General features: G+C 37.5%; 1 protein-coding gene across 1 annotated transcript in view; it reads left to right on the top strand.

The window, feature by feature from the left end:
• LOC307116871 (zinc finger MIZ domain-containing protein 1) overlaps nt 1-24,000 on the top strand; it is a 93,054-nt gene that overhangs the window by 19,783 nt on the left and 49,271 nt on the right. The window contains exons 2-3 of the mRNA XM_079801346.1: nt 12,387-12,454; nt 23,168-23,287. Coding sequence (XP_079657472.1) covers nt 23,219-23,287 — 69 coding nt within the window. The 5' untranslated portion in view covers nt 12,387-12,454; nt 23,168-23,218. The remainder of the gene's footprint in view (nt 1-12,386; nt 12,455-23,167; nt 23,288-24,000) is intronic.

Consider the following 24,000-nt stretch of genomic DNA (forward strand, 5'->3'; position numbering starts at 1 on the left):
ACAAAACAGTGGATTACTCAGTCAATATACATCTGTGACATTTAATATTTTGGGTTTCATCACTATTTATGTTTATCTTTCTACAGAAAAAATATCAACAAAATCAAAAATTTGAGCCAGGGACCTCTGGTTGAGTTGACACAGAATGTGTCAAACTAAATGTGCATTTAATACATTTTGTCTTTGTGTGCCAGCACATATTTAGATTATGCACTTGCTCTGAAATGACGATGTTTAAATGAGATTTTTGCAGTGTGTGATCAGTTCACAGAAGTGCTGAGTGATCTGGTTATGTTGTAGTTAGGTCTATTAGTTAAATCTGTTGACTTTAGCAATCTTTGTCGCATTATATGCCAACGGTGACCGTTCAAAAATGGGATAAAATGCACTTGACCATTCAAAATTGGTACAATTCAACAATTTAGAGTCAGGTTGGGGTCCCCATATCTATGGGACTGAGCCATATAGGGCCTTAAAAATTAGGATTACAAAAGAAAAGTTTACTAAGAATGGGAATCTTGAAGGATATTAAGATATATTGAATACTTTTAGAGTTACAAGCATGCAAACTTTGGAAAAACGATACTTATGGCACTCAGACAGAGATGTTCTATGCAATTGAGGTGATTGAAAAAAACAACATACATTTCTAGTTTCAACATTATTTGTTCTTCAGATATTCCTCTTTAAATGTAAAAAGTATCCAAATTGACCCACATTTGGTTTTCGACCACTGAACTTTACCAGTTTACTCATGGAGCCGCATTGAGATCTCCATATCTCTGGGAAAGAACCATTGAGGGCCTTTAAAATGGAGATACCAAAGGAAAAGTTTGTTAAGAACCAGAATCTAAAAGGATATTAAGATATCTTTAATACTTCTTGAGTTACAGGCATGCAAACTTGAGACAAAAAACACAAGAAGTGCTTTTTTCCTATTTTTGAACGGTCACCATTGGCATATAATGAAACAAAGATGGCTAAAGTCAACAGATTTTACTAATAGACCTGCCAATCTCTGTGTGATAATAAAATAATGATGCTGTCGTCTTTCTAAAGTAATTTTTACCCACCTGTAATTTGGCTCCAGGTGAAAATTGCCATTTTGACCCTCCTCTACAAAACAGTGGATTACTCAGTCAATATACATCTGTGACATTTAATATTTAGGCTTTCATCACCATATATGTTTGTCTTCGTGTGCAAGCACATATTTAGAGTTTGATGCACTTGCTCTGAAATGACTTGATGATTAAACGAGATTTTCGCAGTATATGTGATGGGTTCTCAGAAGTGCTGAGTGATCTGGTGATGTTGTTGTAGTTAGTGTGTTGAACAGCTGCTGGTAGTGCTCACAGACGTGTGCTGATGACGCAGATGAGACCTGATGGCTAAAGCCATTCGTGAGAGGCTGTTTGTGTGGAAGACACCGGTTTGTTGTACGTCTGTATCTTCCAGAAGAGGAGCCGAGCAGTGACGGACTCATTCATGAATCTGCTGCTATAGCAGGCGAAATGACTTTCTTTGAACATGACTCCCTCGGGGGGAACTATATGTTGTGACCCCTTTAAAAGCGGTTCCCTTGTCGGATGAATCCGCTGATGGTTTGGCTCCAGGGGTCTGATCCGTTCTCCTGCCAGCTCGTGGAACAGATGCTCCTGCCAAAAAAAATGCAAGCTTTTTCCCTGCTGTGGGCCACTGAGATCCCCTGGAAGATAAGAGGCGTGTGGATGCCGTGTTGATGCCTGTCTGCTGCTGACAGATGTTGGAAAACACAGAGATTCTCTGCTGTTGTCTTCATTTTAGGGATCATGCACCGATATAGGGCTGGGAGATATGGCCCCAAAAAAAAAATCCCCAATTGTTTTCTCAAAAAAATCCGATTTACGATTTAAATCGTTTTTTCCCCCCTCCTACTTAAAATCAATCTGCAGATAACAAAGAAACTGTTCAAAACAAGCTTTACTTTATTTTGTTTAAAAATATTTATGGCTTGGTAGCACATACCTGGAGTCCAAAACTTTCAGCATGTGAATAAACCCTGGCTATTCCACAGTATACACTCACCTAAAGGATTATTAGGAACACCTGTTCAATTTCTCATTGATGCAATTATCTAATCAACCAATCACATGGCAGTTGCTTCAATGCATTTAGGGGTGTGGTCCTGGTCAAGACAATCTCCTGAACTCCACACTGAATGTCGGAATGGGAAAGAAAGGGGATTTAAGCAATTTTGAGCGTGGCATGGTTGTTGGTGCCAGACGGGCCGGTCTGAGTATTTCACAATCTGCTCAGTTACTGGGATTTTCACGCACAACCATTTCTAGGGTTTACAAAGAATGGTGTGAAAAGGGAAAAACATCCAGTCTGCGTCAGTCCTGTGGGAGAAAATGCCTTGTTGATGCTAGAGGTCAGAGGAGAATGGGCCGACTGATTCAAGCTGATAGAAGAGCAACTTTGACTGAAATAACCACTCGTTACAACCGAGGTCTGCAGCAAAGCATTTGTGAAGCCACAACACACACAACCTTGAGGCGGATGGGCTACAACAGCAGAAGACCCCACCGGGTACCACTCATCTCCACTACAAATAGGAAAAAGAGGCGACAATTTGCATGAGCTCACCAAAATCGGACAGTTGAAGACTGGAAAAAAGTTGCCTGGTCTGATGAGTCTGGATTTCTGTTGAGACATTCAGATGGTAGAGTCAGAATTTGGCGTAAACAGAATGAGAACATGGATCCATCATGCTTTGTTACCACTGTGCAGGCTGGTGGTGGTGGTGTAATGGTGTGGGGGATGTTTTCTTAGCACACTTTAGGCCCCTTAGTGCCAATTGGGCATGGTTTAAATGCCACGGCCTACCTGAGCATTGTTTCTGACCATGTCCATCCCTTTATGAGCACCATGTCCCCATCCTCTGATGGCTACTTCCAGCAGGATAATGCACCGTCACAAAGCTCCAATCATTTCAAATTGGTTTCTTGAACATGACAATGAGTTCACTGAACTAAAATGGCCCCACAGTCACCAGATCTCAACCCAATAGAGCATCTTTGGGATGTGGTGGAACGGGAGCTTCGAGCCCTGGATGTGCATCCCACAAATCTCCATCAACTGCAAGATGCTCTCCTATCAATATGGGCCAACATTTCTAAAGAATGCTTTCAGCACCTTGTGGAATCAATGCCACGTAGAATTAAAACAGTTCTGAAGGCGAAAGGGGGTCAAACACAGTATTAGTGTGTGTTCCTAATAATCCTTTAGGAGAGTGTACAAGTGTTCTTCTGTATAAGTTATGTTTATCAATATAGTGATGCTCCTAAATGAAGGAAATATTGTAGATTTGGAGCATTATTACAATTTAATCACTTTTTTGATTCATTAATATTCAATTATACTACAGGGCTGTTGAATGCTTGAATCTGATTGGTTGACTAACATTCTAAGGTTATTTTCAGGGAAACGCACGGCTAAAGTAGTTCCAGGCAGGTTTTAACTACATTACAGTTCCATATCACTCCGCCAAATGATTTCAAATGTCTTTACAGCCGACTACAGCAAAAAGAACCAAAACCCACAGCGACACTGACCAAGCAAACACATTCAGAGAACAGTAGGATAATGGTTTTTTTTGCTACAAAATGACATTTTATTGTGTATGGAAAGCACATACTCTCTTGTCTGGCTATCACCAGACCAAGCTCAATTTAAGATTGAACATTGCTCTGTATTTTGTACTGCACACACGAGCATAATTCAAATGAGACTGTACAGAATTGGATAGTCTTTCAACCAATCAGACCACAAGAGGTGTGATCAACGGGCAACGACCCATCGCATGTCTATCCGTCATCGTGATAATCCCTCCAATAGTGGATGAGCCAGTCTGTGATTGGTTCCCTCAAAAGTGTGCAGAAGCAGTAGAAGTAAATGTACGGGTTTCCAGACTGAGTTGCCGGGCGAAATCAAATCGCTGGCAGATCAGGCTGGGTTTACCCAGTCTACATACTCTCTTTCTCTTTCTCTCGCTCACACACACACACACACACACACACACACACACACACACACACACACACACACACACACACACACACACACACACACACACACACACACACACACACACACACACACACACACACACACACACAGTACAGACACACTCGCACAGAAATGTGTTTTTTTTTTGATCAGTAAAACAGCAAAACAACTTAAAAGCTACATGGCATTTCTAACTTGCGAGGTAATAACGGCGCTGTTCGTGAAGCAGATAAACTTACAGTTTCACTCTGGAGCCGAACACTGAGAGACACACAGACTCGTTCACACACACTTAATATCTCTCTCTTGCTCTAATAACTGCATTAATAACTGCATTAGTCAGCTATCAGTGGCTCAAGCTCTAAAATGGCGTTTTGGAATTAGCAACGGAGACTTGGGATGAGATGTGTAAGAAATTAGTCCTGCACACAAGAGCGTTTTGAAGACAAAACCTGACAAATGTTTAGAAATGCATCATCTGAACAATATTTTGAGGTGTGGTAACCGTAGTATAAGTGGAATAATTGACTCCAGGCGTTGAATTGTTGAAAAATAATGCACACGTGAGGTGTTACACTAATTATTCCTCACTTACCCCTCTGGGGTTCTTCATTTATGGGTCACACTCAGGACCTTCGGGTCAAAAATGACCCGGAGGGTGGGATTAAGATAAAAAAGATTTGGGTAAAATCAATGAAACATAATTTTGTTCAATGTTTTTTCTTTTCTTTTTTGGTGTTTTGAGATAATTTTATGATTTATAATTAATATTTATGCAATAATTATGACCCATTTTTTCCCATTGAATATAATAAAAAAATTATATATATATATATATATATATGCTCGGGTATATATATATATATATATATATATATATATATATATATATATATATATATATATATATATATATATATATATATATATATATATATATATATATATATATATATATATATATATATATATATATATATATATATATATGCTCGGGTATATATATATATATATATATATATATATATATATATATATATATATATATATATATATATATATATATATATATATATATATATATATATATATATATATATATATATATATATATATATATATATATATATATATATATATATATATATATATATATATATTTTTTTTTTTTTTTATTAAAGCTGTATTTCATTTTAGAGTCAAGCCTAGGCCTCATGAAAGCAATTTTTTTAATGAGATCGGTGCCATCCGGTGGACACATTGAGCATTTTTATCACGCAATAGCACATTTTTACCACTATAGTGGATCTTGCGATTTATAAAAAAAAATTACAAATCGTAGCTTCATCGCAATGGTCCGAAACTTGGTGACTTTATTGGTACTTGGTATATGAACACCTAAAACAATTGGGGACACGATTTGAAAAGTCTAAGTGGTCGTAAAAAAAAAAGTCACACTCAGGACCTTCGGGTCAAAAATGACCCCCATAGGAAATGAATGGGATATTCGTTTTTTTTGTGCATACAATCTACAAATCAGCCAGGATGCAGAAAAAAAGACTCAACAGTGAAGGGGTGAATCTCTAAAACATCAAGAGTGCAAAACAGACAAAAAAAACTCACACACACACACTTATACACACAAAAACACACGCACACACAAATTAACGCGTGCCATTCCAAAAGCTAATTGTGTTTTTGCGTGTATGTGTGAGTTTTTTTTGTCTGTTTTGCACTCTTGATGTTTTAGAGATTCACCCCTTCACTGTTTACTAGGGATGCACCGGTTGACCGGCCAAAAACCGGAACCGGCCGGTTTTTGCTTCTAGCGTGCGATCGGCAACCGGCCGGTTTCTTTGTATTTTTCTGCCGATTTATCCGGAAGTGCGCCCGCGTGCACATACGCCTATATTGCAATCATTCGCGAACATGTCACTTGTGTGTTACAAACGGAAACTGGAGAACTGAGGGAAGAGACGAGATACGCGGAAGGGAATGAAGGTTTCCTGCGCGAGCTGAAGTTGCGCGAGTTTACCTCTCCGCATGCACAAGCGCAGATAGTGAGCGTTTGTTCAGCTCAGCTTCTCACGTGTTGGATCGGATGAGACGAAACAGACTAACTTGTGAAAAAGCCGAAATACTTCTTTTTGTAGCCTAAAGAAGAACATGCATGCATTTTAGAAATGAAATACTATCAGTTCTGTAGCCTATAGGATGATCATTTATATTTGGTAACACTTTAGAATAATGGTCATTAGTTAACATTAGTTAACTACATTAGTTAACATTAACAAAGATTAATAAATGCTTTATAAGTGCAGTTCATTATTATTTAATGTTAATTTCAACATTTACTAATGAGAGATAACTGCATTATTAAAATCTTGTTAACATTAGTTAATGCACTGTGAACTAACATGAACAAACCATGAGCAGCTGGATTTATATTAACTAACATTAACAAAGATGAACAAAAACAGTAATAAATGTACTGCTCATGGTTAGTTCATGTTAGTTAATACATTAACTCATGTTAACTAATGACCAATATTCTAAAGTGCTACCTTTTATTTTACCTTAAAATTACATTGACTTAATTTGATTTTAAAAAGCACCTGCTGTAGCATCTTAGTTTTTTTCATTGCACTAAACATTATTTGATTTAACATTTTGGAACAATTATAAACTTTGATTTTATTTAATTTCACTGGTAAATACTTTTTTTCTTTACACTGAATTTAAAAACTAATGCTGATTTAAGTAACATCTTTGTTTGGATTGCTGAATATGCAGTTATTGCCTTTAATTTCACCTTTCAGCCTTTTAATTTCCAATTCAATTTCCTGTTAATTTCAGATTGCCGCCTTGTTTTCATTAGCCAAAAGCCAATTTAGCCTGTTAAATACCAAATAAACATCTTGTTCATGTATACTTTCATTACTTTATTGTGTAAAAAAAAAAAACGGAAATCGGTATCGGAATCGGCCAGTTTTCTTGAAAAAAATCGGTATCGGAATCGGCCATGTAAAATCATGATCGGTGCATCACTACTGTTTACTCCTTTTTTCTGCGTCCTGGCTGATTTGTAGATTGTATGCACAAAAAAACTCTGTATTTTCATATTTTTGCCAATTTCCCATTCATTTCCTATGGGGGTCATTTTTGACCCGAAGGTCCTGAGTGTGACAATTGTTTTTATGACCACTTAGAATTTTCAAATCCTGTCCCCAATTTTTTTGGGGTGTTCACATATACCAAGTACCAATAAAGTCACCAAGTTTCGGAGCATTACGATGAAGCTACGATTTTTAACATTTAAAAAAAATAAAATAATTCAGGTCAGAAACGACTGAAGAACCCCAGAGGGTTAAACACACAAATGGAATATATAACAGCAGTTTTTGACTGCTTGTCCTGTTTAGATCTATTTGGATATGTACAGTATACTGGCGCTCCCAGTATATAAACACAGAGCTTAGTGTCGGTGTGTCAGCAGCAGAGCAGATTTCATTAATAACTCATTCTCTGTTGATTTCTGTGAACCGGGAGGCTGAGATCTGTTCAGAAGTGTTTTAGCAGCGGCGTATGATGGCGGTGTGTGTGTGTGTGTGTGAGGTGTTATTCTACTTAAAGAAATCAATTCCACTGCAGCTGGTACCTTCCTCCTGGTGTCTTTATGGCCTGTTTGCAGTTCTCCATTGATTTTTCTCCCCCCTCGTTCTTGCTTCAGGCTCAGAGGAGCATGTGATGAATGGCTGGAGGTGTCGGAAAGATCTGGAATTAGAGAGAGAGGAAGACTTTTCCTTCCCATTATGCTCTAATGCATCATCTCCACACACACACTTACACACACACTGATAGATGCAGGAATGATTGTGAGAGGAGGCGTTGTTGTAAGCTGTGACATTCTCAGATAGAAAACTGGAAAATGCTTCGGCAGCTGTTTCATATGGGATGGCGTGTGGTACTAGTACTAACCAGCCACGACACAACACGGTGTGTATTTAGGCACATAAACATTGACATTTAAAGGGGACATATTTCACAAGATGTAATATAAATATCTGGTGCCCCAGAATGTGTCTGTGAAGTTTCAGCTCAAAATACCCCCCAGATAATTTATTATAGCTTGTCAAATTTGCCCCTATTTGGGTGTGAGCAAGAACGTGCCGTTTTTGCGTGTGTCCCTTTAAATGCAAATGAGCCGCGGCCCCTTTGTGACTCCCAGTGGCTCCTTTACATGAGCTTCGGATACGACGTCAACAACAAAACAGGCGAATCTCACTCAGCCAAAATGTCAGAAATAACCAGTTATGCAGTTGTGTCTCAGGTGAGAGTCCCAGGAAGCGTTTCTGAATGGTTAGCGGATACATTTATGTTAGTTGTTGTGTTGTGGAGTTACGTTGCTTCAACTCATCGACTAGCATGCACCGTCATGTTAATCTACAATGCATAATAAATGTGCATTTATGGATTACGCAGATAGTGAGCGTTTTCGGGATAAAACGACACAGATCTAGTTTCTGTGAATACAATCAGAGACTCTGGGAACTTTAGCCATATTAGCCACACAGCATTCTAGAAAGATCATTCAATTTGCAAACATTCACAAAATACACTAAAGTTTAATATGATGGTGCCTTCACACGCACATGAGCTTTAATGCCATCCCATTCTCAATCCGTTGGGTTTAATTTGGAGTCGGGCCACCCTTTGCAGCTCTAACAGCTTCAGCTCTTCTGGGAAGGCTTTCCTCAAGGTTTAGGAGTGTGTTTATGGGAATTCTTCTAGAAGCACATTTGTGATGTTGGACGAGAAGGCCTGGCTCTCAGTCTCCGCTCTAATTCATCCCAAAGGTGTTCTATCAGGTCGAGGTCAGGACTCTGTGCAGGTCAGTCAAAAACTCGCTCATCCGTGTCTTTATGGAGACGCTTTGTGCACTGGTTATTCATGCTGGGACAGGAAGGGGCCGTCCCCAAATTGTTCCCACAAAGTTGGGAGCATGAAATTGTCCAAAATGTCTTGTTGAAGCATTAAGAGTTCCTTTCACTGGAACTAAGGGGCCAATCCCTGAAAAATAACCCACCCCATAATCCCACCTCCACCAAACTTTACACTTGCAGGCAAGTTCCGTTCTCCTGGCAACCGCCAAACCCAGACTCGTCCATTGGATTGCCAGACAGAAGCGTGATTGGTCACTCAGAGAACACGTCTCCACTGCTCTAGAGTCCAGTGGTGGCACGCTTTACCCCACTGCATCCCACGCTTTGCATTGCACTTGGTGCTGTAAGGTTTGGATGAGTTGCTCGGCCATGGAAACCCATTCCATGAAGCTCTACACACTGTTCTTGAGCTCATCTGAAGGCCACAGACGTTTGGAGGTCTGGAGCTCTTGACCCTGTGACCCTCAGCATGCGCTGACCCCGCTCGTGGCTGAGTTGCTGTTGTTCCCATTCGCTTCCACTTTGTTATAATCCCACTAACAGTTGAGCGTGGAATATTTAGTATAATATTTGGGCTTATTGCACAGGTGTCCACCGATCACAGTCCCACGCTTGAGTTCTCTGAACTCCTGAGAGCGGCCCATTCTCTCACTGATGTGTGTAGAAGCGAACACACACACACACACACACACACACACACACGCTCCTGAGAGCGGCCCATTCTCTCACTGATGTGTGTAGAAGCGTCTGCAGGCCTAGAGCTGGAGTTACACACCTGTGGCCATGAAGAGATTGAACACCTGAACTCAGTGATGTGGAGGGGCGACCCAATACTTTTGGCAAGATAGTGTATGAAATGTCATCCATACTTGTTCTGGATTTGAAGTTACGTTGGTATTGACCCATCCTTCAGAAACAACTTTTTCACAAATCCAGTGTTTTACTGACTCTTGTTAGTGAGGCAGTCATGTGTAAAATGATTGGCGGAAATATATAACATTTTACCAACAGTGTCCTCAGTGGCTCGGATGCCGGGGGTTTATGGAGGCTCATATGTTCGTTGGTACAATCCAACTTTTGGCGCTGACATTGTAATACTCTAGCGCTGATTAACAGAAATGGCGTCTCTGTGCTTCTCACTCAGGGGCGTGTCTATGCTAAAAGGGTTAGCCATGGGCGGGGCTTGCCTACTCTTACAGAGGAGCAGTATGAGAGATTGATCAAGATTGTTGGGGATTATAAAAACAGTATTGGGTGGATTTTTACCATTATAGGCTGGTTGTTTACACACACCGTGGACACACATCTGTGTTCAAACGGGAATTTTGCATAATAGGTCCCCTTTAAGATATTTATTTATGGAATTATGCACAATCAGGGGTCTTGTATCACCCTGAAAGAGTTTATTTAGTGGTAATGTCCATCTGCCTGTACATTATCTGACTGATAGCTAACTAACGGGCCTGAGATGCATGAAGTGCAGCAGTCTGAGATGTGCACATGTGATTAGAGCATTAGTCAGAGAAGCAGAGTGTGAGATCTGAATAGATCAGCAGTGATCTGTGAGGGTGAGCAGGGGGTCAGACTGCAAACGCCGCCACACACACACACACACACACACACACACACACAAGTCTCCTAGAAACTCTAAAAATAACAACCTCCAGAGAGAGAGAGAGACAGCGGCTCACATCCAGTGTGTTCTCCTGCTGGAAAATCACTCTCGCTGAGATGAATTTAGCCGTGATTTTCGTCTGATGGACGGGCTGTTTGTTTGGGCGTGTGTGAACTGATCCTCTCAGTTTTCTTTCCTCTGTCCGTTTATGGCTATGATATGCTGCCTCGCCGTTCTTAATAAATCACCCACTGTAATGTTTCATAATGATGATTTTGCCTGCTGTCGACCTAGGCAACATTTGAAGGTTCTCTCGACTCAACCCCCATAATGCATTGCAAAAAAGTCCATCCACGATTGTGGAAGTGACATTGATTCTTAATATATTTGATTCATTCAATCCCAAAAAATATTGAAAAATATTTAAAAAAAAAGATTGTTTTAATCAACGTTTGTGTGTTCAGGCTCATTATGACAGCAAAACATTCTCCTGACTTCAGCAATGATCATCTCATTAATATTCAGATTGACAGTATGAATATTCAGAAATATTTAAAAGAATAATATAACCAGTTGTGCTGATATCATATCATATATATGTATACAAGCATTATCCAAATATACATACAAGAATATGTTCTGTATGATGGTGTATGAATATGGTAATCGTTAATTATGACAGTATATGAATATGGTAATAGTTCATTATGGAGGTGTATGAATATGGTAATCGTTCAGTATGATGGCATATGATAAATATGGTAATCGTTCAGTATGATGGTGTATGAATATGGTAATCGCTCAGTATGATGGCATATGATGAATATGTTAATCGTTCAGAATGATGGCATATGAATATGGTAATCATTCAGTATGATGGCGTATGAATATGGTAATTGTTCAGTGTGATGGTGTATGAATATGGTAATTGCTCATTATGATAGTATATGAATATGGTAATAGTTCATTATGGAGGTGTATGAATATGGTAATCATTCTGTATGATGGTGTATGAATATGGTAACCGTTATGACAGTATATGAATATGGCAAATGTTTAATATGATGGTGTATGAATATGGCAAATGTTTAATATGATAGTATATGAATATGGTAAATGCACATTATATTAATATGGTAATCACTCATTTTGATAGTATATTAATATAGTAATCACACATTATGATAGTATATGAATATGCTAATCGTTCATTGTGGAGGTGTCTGAATACGGTAATCGCTCATTATGATAGTATATGAATATGGTAAATATTTACTAAGACAGGATATGAATATGGTAATTGTTATGACAGTATGTGAATATGGTAAATGTTTAATATGACAGTGTATGAATATGGTAATCGTTCATTATTATAGTATATAGATATGGTAATCGTTCATTATTATAGTATATGAATATGGTAATCGCACATTATGATAGTATATGAATATGGTAATGGCTCATTATGATAGCATATGAATATGGTAAATATTTACTATGAAGGTGTATGAATATGGTAATTATTATGCATGATAGTATATGAATATGGCAATCGTTCTGTATGACAGTATATGAATATGGTAAATGTTTAATATGATGGTGTATGAATATGGTAATCGTTCATTATTATAGTGTATGAATATGGTAATCGTTCATTATGATATGAATAGTTCATTCTTTTTTACTCTGAAACAACAGTGTATTTCCTCTAAGTGACATTTTGAAGATGTAATGTTGTTGCATTGCGGCTGTAGCTCATTTCTGGTGTTTTCTTTCAGGTCAGATGAGAGACTGATGGATTCGTAGCATATTCCTGTTCGGTCCTGTGGACGCAGAACATACGCAGGTAAAACTTCAGCCATCGTGGGTCAAACATGATGCAAAATGTGTGTGTGGGACATTTTCTCCTCAAAGTCTGGATGAAAACACTCATCAGAGGAGCATTGTGGGTATAAACACTCCTTTGTTTTAGCCGTATAGAACTCAGAACATGTTTGTTCCAAATATTTCATGAAGGTGCAATCGTGGAGAGCTGCGTAATTAGCAAACACCCAGAGTTTTCACATGTTCGAAGCCATTATGTATAATGCATTATGAAGGTGTACATAATGAATATTATAATGCGTTATATATATAATAATTGTAACCAAAGTTAAAATGCATTATAATATTTGCAGATCTGAAATTGGTTGCCATGCGTTTTAATGCATTGTGTAAAGGTGTAACAATGAATAGATAAGTATTATAACTGTGTTTACAGTTATTCATAAGAACATGCAATGCATTATAGTGTGCATTACAAGGCATAATTACTAAATACTGTTAGAATGCATTATATACTAAGGCTTTAAGTAAAGTGTTACCACATATGAACCCAAAAATATGAACCATAATGTGAAAATGATAGAAAATGTACATCAAATGAAACTGGAATGAGTGCATAAATTGCAACACATGACTGCGTTTGTTTGCATATGTTATAGACACATGACTCATGAATGTGTGTGTGTGTGTGTGTGTGTGTGTGTGTGTGTCTGCAGCTGGTGATGTATATTAGGTGGTATAATAGACTGTGTGTGTAAACTACGCAGTCAGAACAGTGTGTTATTGTTGAGCGTGTGAACAGTGTCTATTGTGAGCAGCAGAGACGGCCGCCTGTGTCTGTGCATGTTATCAAGTTGTTTATATTAACGTCAGCATGAAATTAAAATGGGCTACTTACTTACTTAATACACATTCCTGTGGTTTTATTATGCATGCTCCAAAAATTGCAAAATGAAATTTTTCATTTGGCATAGTCAGTCTCTCTCATGTTGAACCAGCTGACATATAAAGTCACTTTCCATGGAGAGAATAAAGTCCTGACCTACATTTGAATATCCAGTTTCACTCTGAAATGTGTCAGATTATCAACGCAACACTGTAAAGTAATGCCGTGTTTTTATCCCGGTGCTCATCAGCTCTGTGTCCGTCCTCCGCATCATTTACACTTGAAAACATGAGCGATGACATCATCAGGATGACATCACGAATAAAAAATGACGTGAATATGTAATCGTTCATTATGATAGTATATGAATATGGTAATCGTTCATTATGATAGCATATATGAATATGGTAATCGTTCATTATAATAGCATATATATCGTTCAGTATGAATATGGTAATCGTTCAGTATGATGGTGTATGAATATGGTAATCGTTCAGTATGATGGTGTATGAATATGGTAATCGTTTAGTATGATGGTGTATGAATACGGTAATCGTTCAGTATGATGGTATATGAATATGGTAATCGTTCAGTATGATGGTGTATGAATATGGTAATCGTTCAGTATGATGGTATATGAATATGGTAATCGTTCAGTATGATGGTGAATGAATATGGTAATCGTTCAGTATGATGGTGTATGAATATGGTAATCGTTCAGTATGATGGTATATGAATATGGTAATCGTTCAGTATGATGGTGTATGAATATGGTAATCGTTCAGTATGATGGCGTATGAATATGGTAATCATTCTGTATGATGGTATGAATATGGTAATCGTTCAGTATGATGGTATGAATATGGTAATCGTTCAGTATGATGGTATGAATATGTTAATCATTCTGTATGATGGTATGAATATGGTAATCGTTCAGTATGATGGCGTATGAATATGGTAATCGTGTCCGTCCTCCGCATCATTTACACTTGAAAACACTTGATGACATCACGAATAAAAAATGACATGCACACAGAGTGCAGAATTGACTACAATTGCAGAACAATTGCAGAATTTACTACAAAACGTAGCCAGAAATGTGAAGATGTGCTTCCTGTACGTCCAGTAGCAGAACACACAGCGGTTCACGGTTCAGACGCCCGTGTTCCTCCCTACACCAGTTCCTGTCTGAGCCTGTAAAACTCTCTCTCTTCCTCTGACAGGAAAGGCCTCATTTCCTGAGGCTGCTGTGAATCAGTCACAGAGGGAAACGCTCTGACGGTTCAGCGAGTGAATGAATATTTCAGACCGCACTCACGGCTCCAGACTAACATTTGAGAGCAAGTTCTGCTGAACCTGATTTGGTAGCATCGCGCATGTAATATTAATAATATTACATGTTTTATCTCATAGAAATGCACATTTGTTAGTAGCATTAATGTAACATCTGTAAAAATTGTAACAACCTCATTTTGTTTGAGTTAGGACTCTACTTTTAACCAAAGTTAAAGCCACAGATGGCACCTCATTACCATAGTAAAAGATAACTATATGGTTTCTGTGGCATTTTGTAATGAAAAACAGCAGCCTAAAGACATTTAGTGTAAATACAAATGCACAATATGTGTTATAGCTTTACCAAAATACTGTAATTCAATTCCATTACTTCTTTTAAACATTTAATCCTCCTACTACTAGAAACTACTAGTGTCGCGGAGCTGGAGTGTTACGGATACGTGGTGTTGCCATAGACAATAAATTAATTAATTTGGTAAATAAATATAAACAACATTTATTTATACATCACACAACTATTTACAACACAACAGAGGTTGGCTTTGCTTGAGTTGTTGCTTTGGATTTTGTTGCTTTTAAGAAAAAAAACCAAATTTTTGCCTGTTTAGGTTCGTCACCTTCTCCATTGCATTTTTACCATTAAAGTTACTACACGCAAATCCGTGTTTTTTTGTTGTTGTTGTTTTTTTGGGGGGGAATATATTTCAGGGATCAATGCTAAGGATTTTTTTCGGGGGTTCAAATTTTTACTTGTCCTGTCAGAATTTTCACTGACCCCACCACAAAAAAAAAACGACAAATAAGATAAAATAGGCCTAGTATTGTTTTTGAGCCATATAAGCTTAATAAATAAGGTTATGACTCTAAAAACTAATATCCTAACTCATATATTTTTTTTATATTGTTAAAGACCATCAGTAATAAAATAAGAACAAATAATCAAATTATGAGCAAATGCACAAATAAATACAGCAGAACAAACATATACAAATGAAATAAACAGTTATTTTCATGTAGGTCTAAACTAGATTGTCAGGTACAAAAATAGTAATCAAATGTAAAATATCACTGCGTAGTCTGCATAAAATTATATGCCACTGCATATAAATACAGATGAACCCTTATTAAAAGTTATTCAGTCAAGAGCAGTGAGTGATTTTTTGTTATCTTTTGTCTTTTGTTATCTCAATATTTATATAGCCAATGACGATATTTTCCGGCTTTCCATGTGTGTTCACTGTTATACGGTAGGGGGCGCTGTAGCGCATTTCCTGCACGAGAACAGAATCTCCTGATCAAAACAGCCGAAGAAGAAGGAACGTGCGCTATCCCAAGCTTGTAGTGCTCCTGTCAGAAATTGAAGCTTCCGCGCCTCGATCGCCCCCCGGTGGCCGGTCCCAGTATAGCTCCTAAACCCCGCCTCTCCATGTATTTGAATGGAGAGCGAGACAAACTAAACAATTAAATTACACTTCAAATAATTGTTTCCTAAAGATGGTTTCTGTCATTTTTGGCAGTTTTTATTACGATAATTTCATTTCAAGTGTTCGTTTTTTAAATAAGTTTAGTTTTAGTGAGTTATTTGATGCTATAAAAACGGGGGGTGTGACGTCATGATTGACAGCTGAGATTGACGGCTTCTCTGAGTGAAGTTGTCACTGAGGCACTAACAGACTTTTTTCAGGATTTTTGGGAGGAGATTGGAGCTTAAGCTTTAATTTCTACATTCCCATAACTGTTTATTTCACACCAACACAATGAATTATTCTGCATCTGCGAGAGTGTGGGCGGGCTTTTGATAATCGCGCCTCTACTTCCTGTTCTCTACTGCGCAACTCCGGTCCCGAGATCGCTTCTGCGCAGACTCGGTCCCAAGATGTCAGCGCCGTGAGCGGGCCTATGAAAGCTTCAACTATGGTCAACGGAAGTCAATGAAGTCGCGTCGTCCATATTTTTTTACGGTCTATGGCGCTATCATACGCAGATGCATTATGTAAAATAACGCGATCATCACCATTAAACAGCATATAAATCACAACTGCCTAATGTTATTGAATGAAATGTCAACCCAGGACGAGTTATAGGACTGTCAAGCTTTGGGGTGTTGATGGACTCCATCTACAACATCTGTGTTTTGTTCATCGTTCGGACGTAACGTTAGTCTTTTACAAAAACGTGATTTTTTTCAGCTTTATGCTCAAAATGTTGCTTTTTCATGAAACTTGCAACATTCAAGTGTTGATTAAAAAAATAATATATGAAGCTGGAATAAAACAGTGGGTCTGTTCTTTCTTTTGATATATTGCATGTTTAGATATTCTGTGGACCATTAAAACTTGTGAAAATGACCATAAATGCTGGCGGTGACTGGCAAATTTCATGTTTACGTTCATTTAAAAGACCTAACCGACTATGTTTACGATGATACTAAACAAGACAGTCATTTTGATATAATTTTGTGTGAATATTCGCGCGCTGTGAGACGTGTGGCCGTGCGTGTGTGTGTGTGTGTGTGTGTGTGTGTGTTGTTGCCCTTCGCGAGTATCAAACTGAGAGAGAGACACTTTCTCGTCTATGAGCGCTTGGATATTTAAATTGCCAAGGCTTAAAAATGCGCAAATGATCAGTTTCCGTGAAGATGCAGCTCTGGGAGTGTCTTTCACGCTGGCACTGAACCATCGGGCAATTCTTATTGTCAACCGTAATGACAAATATTTTTTGTCATTCATTCAGGGAGGGCGGGGCGCCCCCCCAAAACAATGGTAGGGGAAACACTGGTATGAATATGGTAATCGTTCAGTATGATGGCGTATGAATATGGTAATCGTTCAGTATGATGGCGTATGAATATGGCAATCGTTCAGTATAATGGCGTTTGAATATGGTAATCGTTCTGTACATGGCGTATGAATATGGTAATCGTTCAGTATGATGGCGTATGAATATAGTAATCGTTCAGTATAATGATGTATGAATATGGTAATTGTTCAGTATGATGGTGTATGAATATGGTAATCATTCAGTATGATGGTGTATGAATATGGCAATCGTTCAGTATGATGGTTTATGAATATGGCAATCGTTCAGTATGATGGCGTATGAATATGGCAATCGTTCAGTATGATGGGTTATGAATATGGTAATCGTTCAGTATGATGGCGTATGAATATGGTAATCATTCAGTATGATGGGTTATGAATATGGTAATCGTTCAGTATGATGGCGTATGAATATGGCAATCGTTCAGTATGATGGTGTATGAATATGGTAATCGTTCAGTATGATGGCGTATGAATATGGTAATCGTTCAGTATGATGGCGTATGAATATGGCAATCGTTCAGTATGATGGTGTATGAATATGGTAATCGTTCAGTATGATGGCGTATGAATATGGCAATCGTTCAGTATGATGGGTTATGAATATGGTAATCGTTCAGTATGATGGCGAATGAATATGGCAATCGTTCAGTATGATGGTGTATGAATATGGTAATCGTTCAGTATGATGGCGTATGAATATGGCAATCGTTCAGTATGATGGCGTATGAATATGGTAATCGTTCAGTATGATGGTATATGAATATGGTAATCGTTCAGTATGATGGTATATGACGATGGTATATGAATATGGTAATCGTTCAGTATGATGGCGTATGAATATGGTAATCGTTCAGTATGATGGCGTATGAATATGGCAATCGTTCAGTATAATGGCGTTTGAATATGGTAATCGTTCTGTACATGGCGTATGAATATGGTAATCGTTCAGTATGATGGCGTATGAATATAGTAATCGTTCAGTATAATGATGTATGAATATGGTAATTGTTCAGTATGATGGTGTATGAATATGGTAATCATTCAGTATGATGGTGTATGAATATGGCAATCGTTCAGTATGATGGTTTATGAATATGGCAATCGTTCAGTATGATGGCGTATGAATATGGCAATCGTTCAGTATGATGGGTTATGAATATGGTAATCGTTCAGTATGATGGCGTATGAATATGGTAATCATTCAGTATGATGGGTTATGAATATGGTAATCGTTCAGTATGATGACGTATGAATATGGCAATCGTTCAGTATGATGGTGTATGAATATGGTAATCGTTCAGTATGATGGCGTATGAATATGGTAATCGTTCAGTATGATGGCGTATGAATATGGCAATCGTTCAGTATGATGGTGTATGAATATGGTAATCGTTCAGTATGATGGCGTATGAATATGGCAATCGTTCAGTATGATGGGTTATGAATATGGTAATCGTTCAGTATGATGGCGAATGAATATGGCAATCGTTCAGTATGATGGTGTATGAATATGGTAATCGTTCAGTATGATGGCGTATGAATATGGCAATCGTTCAGTATGATGGCGTATGAATATGGTAATCGTTCAGTATGATGGTATATGAATATGGTAATCGTTCAGTATGATGGTATATGAATATGGTAATCGTTCAGTATGATGGCGTATGAATATGGTAATCGATGTTATATGAATATGGTAATCGTTCTGGACTTGGCGTATGAATATGGTAATTGTTCAGTATGATGGTGTATGAATATGGTAATAGTTCATTTTGATGGTGTATGAATATGGTAATCATTCAGTATGATGGCGTATGAATATGGCAATCGTTCAGTATGATGGTTTATGAATATGGTAATCGTTCAGTATGATGGTGTATGAATATGGTAATCGTTCAATATGATGGCATATGAATATGGTAATCGTTCAGTATGATGGTGTATGAATATGGTAATCTTTCAGTATGATGGCGTATGAATATGGTAATCGTTCAGTATGATGGCGTATGAATGAATATGGTAATCGTTCAGTATGATGGTATGAATATGGTAATCGTTCAATATGATGGTATATGAATATGGCAATCGTTCAGTATGATGGCGTATGAATATGGTAATCGTTCAGTATGATGGTATATGAATATGGTAATCGTTCAGTATGATGGCGTATGAATATGGTAATTGTTCAGCATGATGGTATGAATATGGTAATCGTTCAGTATGATGGCGTATGAATATGGTAATTGTTCAGTATGATGGTGTATGAATATGGTAATCGTTCAGTGTGATGGCATATGAATATGGTAATCGTTCAGTATGATGGTGTATGAATATGGTAATCGTTCAGTATGATGGTGTGTGAATATGGCAATCGTTCAGTATGATGGTATGAATATGGTAATCGTTCAGTATGATGGTGTATGAATATGGTAATCGTTCAGTATGATGGTGTGTGAATATGGCAATCGTTCAGTATGATGGTATGAATATGGTAATCGTTCAGTATGATGGTGTATGAATATGGTAATCGTTCAGTATGATGGCGTATGAATATGGTAATCGTTCAGTATGATGGTGTATGAATATGGTAATCGTTCAGTATGATGGCGTATGAATATGGTAATTGTTCAGTATGATGGTGTATGAATATGGTAATCGTTCAGTATGATGGCATATGAATATGGCAATCGTTCAGTATGATGGTATGAATATGGTAATCGTTCAGTATGATGGTGTATGAATATGGTAATCGTTCAGTATGATGGCGTATGAATATGGTAATCGTTCAGTATGATGGTGTATGAATATGGTAATCGTTCAGTATGATGGCGTATGAATATGGTAATCGTTCAGTATGATGGTGTATGAATATGGTAATCGTTCAGTTTGATGGTGTATGAATATGGTAATCGTTCAGTATGATGGTGTATGAATATGGTAATCGTTCAGTATGATGGTGTATGAATATGGGAATCGTTCAGTATGATGCGTATGAATATGCTAATCGTTCAGTATGATGGTGTATGAATATGGTAATCGTTCAGTATGATGGTGTATGAATATGGAAATTGTTCAGTATGATGGTGTATGAATATGGTAATCGTTCAGTATGATGGCATATGAATATGGCAATCGTTCAGTATGATGGTATGAATATGGTAATCGTTCAGTATGATGGCGTATGAATATGGCAATCGTTCAGTATGATGGTATGAATATGGTAATCGTTCAGTATGATGGCATATGAATATGGCAATCGTTCAGTATGATGGCTATGAATATGGTAATCGTTCAGTATGATGGCGTATGAATATGGTAATCGTTCAGTATGATGGTGTATGAATATGGTAATCGTTCAGTATGATGGCGTATGAATATGGGAATCGTTCAGTATGATGGTATGAATATGGTAATCGTTCAGTATGATGGTGTATGAATATGGTAATCGTTCAGTATGATGGTATGAATATGGTAATCGTTCAGTATGATGGTGTATGAATATGGGAATCGTTCAGTATGATGGCGTATGAATATGCTAATCGTTCAGTATGATGGTGTATGAATATGGTAATCGTTCAGTATGATGGTGTATGAATATGGAAATTGTTCAGTATGATGGTGTATGAATATGGTAATCGTTCAGTATGATGGCATATGAATATGGCAATCGTTCAGTATGATGGTATGAATATGGTAATCGTTCAGTATGATGGCGTATGAATATGGCAATCGTTCAGTATGATGGTATGAATATGGTAATCGTTCAGTATGATGGCATATGAATATGGCAATCGTTCAGTATGATGGCTATGAATATGGTAATCGTTCAGTATGATGGCGTATGAATATGGTAATCGTTCAGTATGATGGTGTATGAATATGGTAATCGTTCAGTATGATGGCGTATGAATATGGTAATCGTTCAGTATGATGGCGTATGAATATGGTAATCGTTCAGTATGATGGTGTATGAATATGGTAATCGTTCAGTATGATGGCGTATGAATATGGCAATCATTCAGTATGATGGCGTATGAAAATGGTAATCGTTCAGTATGATGGCGTATGAATGAATATGGTACTCGTATTTTCCAGCCATTTTTACTTTTGTTGTGTATATGCTGTGTATATACTTTATACTTTGATCTGTTTTTCTGTTTCAGTTCCTAAGCTCAGTGATTATTTTCTTCCTCATTCTTGACGTCTGTATTAAAGTGATGATTGTAATCCTCTTAATCCAGCATGTGTCACTCAGGAGACGTCTGGAGCTTTAGCGTGTCTCGTCTTTCACTCAGTGATGCAACACAAACGAGACTCGTGTGATTGAGAAGAGTTACTGTCGTTCACACTAAACAACAGGAAACACTCCTTCTGCTTCTCGACATGTTTCCCATCGTCCTTCAGTCTTGCCAGGGATGTTTACGCTTGTGTGTGTGTGTGTGTGTGTGTGTGTGAGACGTGGCCTGTCTCAGCACATCATCTGCTAGTTATGCAAGTGTTCCAGCCGCTGCGGCCCACAGTCTGACACCGCTGAAGTACACGAGAGAATCCGCCGACTGTCTGCATATACTGTTCATTTACACTATAAATATCACTCTCCATCTGAGACAGATGATGTAAACGGGATATCATGTGATCACAGAATCGGCTCTCATATTCTGACCTGATTTCATTATTTTACAGCAGACACAGAAATGCTCAAACACACACACGTCTATCTGAACGTTGAGTCAATAGCCTTCATAGAATAATGAAGAAAAGATGCAAACTAAAGTATGACAGAGGAGAAATAGGGGAGCGCGGGGCACAACCTAACGCGGGGTTAGTTGTAACACGCATGTTTAAACCCTTTCCACACATGCCAGAATGACCAAACTTACTGTATTTACTAGTTGCCATATCAGCATTATTTAGAGAAAAAATAGCGCCAAAATTAAAACATCTCTGGAAGATATTACTGAACATGTATTTAACCATAGCAAAAGTAAATTTCTTACTTAAATTAAGTTTTCATCTCTGTTTTTTGTGTTTATTTAAAATAAGACAAATCTGATATTATTGTAATCTTATATCTGTTATTTAACAGTTGAGATGTTCTTTATTGCTGATCTGACAGCAGAAGACATGATTTAAATCCCAGTTGTGCAGATTGTGTTGAAATGAGCCCCTATTAGAAATACGCCATTATATTCTATACATTTATGAATTCTTTAGAGAAACCATGAGAAAAGGGTGAATAATGACTGAGAGTTAATGTTCAGAAATTATTAATTATTATTATTATTATGTTTTATTATGTTCAATGTGTTTGTAGTCAAGCTCAAAAATGCTTATATTTTTAATGATTAAAAAATGGCATTATTTTATTTTAAAAAGTTAATAATTGTATTTTGTTGCCAAAATATTTTAGTTTGTCTTGTATATTTTTTTGATTATATCAGGTAACACTTTAAGCTGTTATTTGGTCATGTTACAATGTACTCCACCTATGGGGCATGTTGTCACATTTCACATCCATTCTCTCGGGGTAAATCAAGACAAAAGTATACACTGTATTAATGAAACAAGACCACATGATTGTACTAGACATGTGTGCAATTAATGTGGGGAAAAATAAATACTCTGAAGCCCAAGTGGATTTACACAAACTGAAAAAGTCAAAAAGCGTGAGGTTGTGCCCCGCTCTCCCCTACATCTGGCACTGTGTGTAAATCACAGGTGTGTTTTACAGGCACTGAGTGTTGATGGCCGTGCGGTAGGGACAGAGAGACGGTCCTGCAGGATGAATTCTCTCCCGTCCATGGACAGACACATCCAGCAAACCAACGACCGGCTCCACTGCATCAAACAGGTGAGCGGACCTTTTACAAAGGCTTCATTTTGCAGAGGTGGACAAAGTACAAAACTCCATTACTTGAGTAAAAGTAAAAGTACTATTGGTTAAATATTACTCCATTACAAGTGAAAGTTGTAAAGATAGATTTTTACTTAAGTAAAAGTACAGAAGTACTTGCTTTTAAGAGTACTTAAGTAACAAAAGTAAAAGTAACCGCATTATTGTATTATCGTTGCATTGTTGAATGCATGCTGTTCCTTCATTGTGGTTTAAGCCAGTCATGCTCCATCTGACATGCTAGCATACCTTGAACTCATTTACATACTTGCTTAAAAGTTACAAAGCTCTTCTCAAAGTCAAAATCATACTAGAAAAGAAAAGTTTCTACATTGTGTTTATTTGACAGGATTATGTAAATACATATTTCTGAATGGACTTCAGTTAACATTATTAATCCAACTACATCGTTTTTGCATGCTAACTAACATCATTGTCGAACGCTATGCGTTAGCGTTCTTTCCACAAGGCTACGGCAACTTTGCGGGTAAATCTATAAAAATAATTTGACCGACCAACCATACTTCATACCAGTGTTAATTTGGATTTAGTTTTAGTCAGTCTTTTGACTACAACATTTAACATCTGAATTGTTTTAGTCTAGTTTAAACTGACTATAATAAGAATTTAGTAGTTTTCAATAGATTAAAATTCAGTACTTGTGGTCTGGC

The sequence above is a fragment of the Gobio gobio genome, assembly GCF_949357685.1.
Source record: "Gobio gobio genome assembly, chromosome: 20".
Lineage (NCBI taxonomy): Eukaryota > Metazoa > Chordata > Actinopteri > Cypriniformes > Gobionidae > Gobio > Gobio gobio.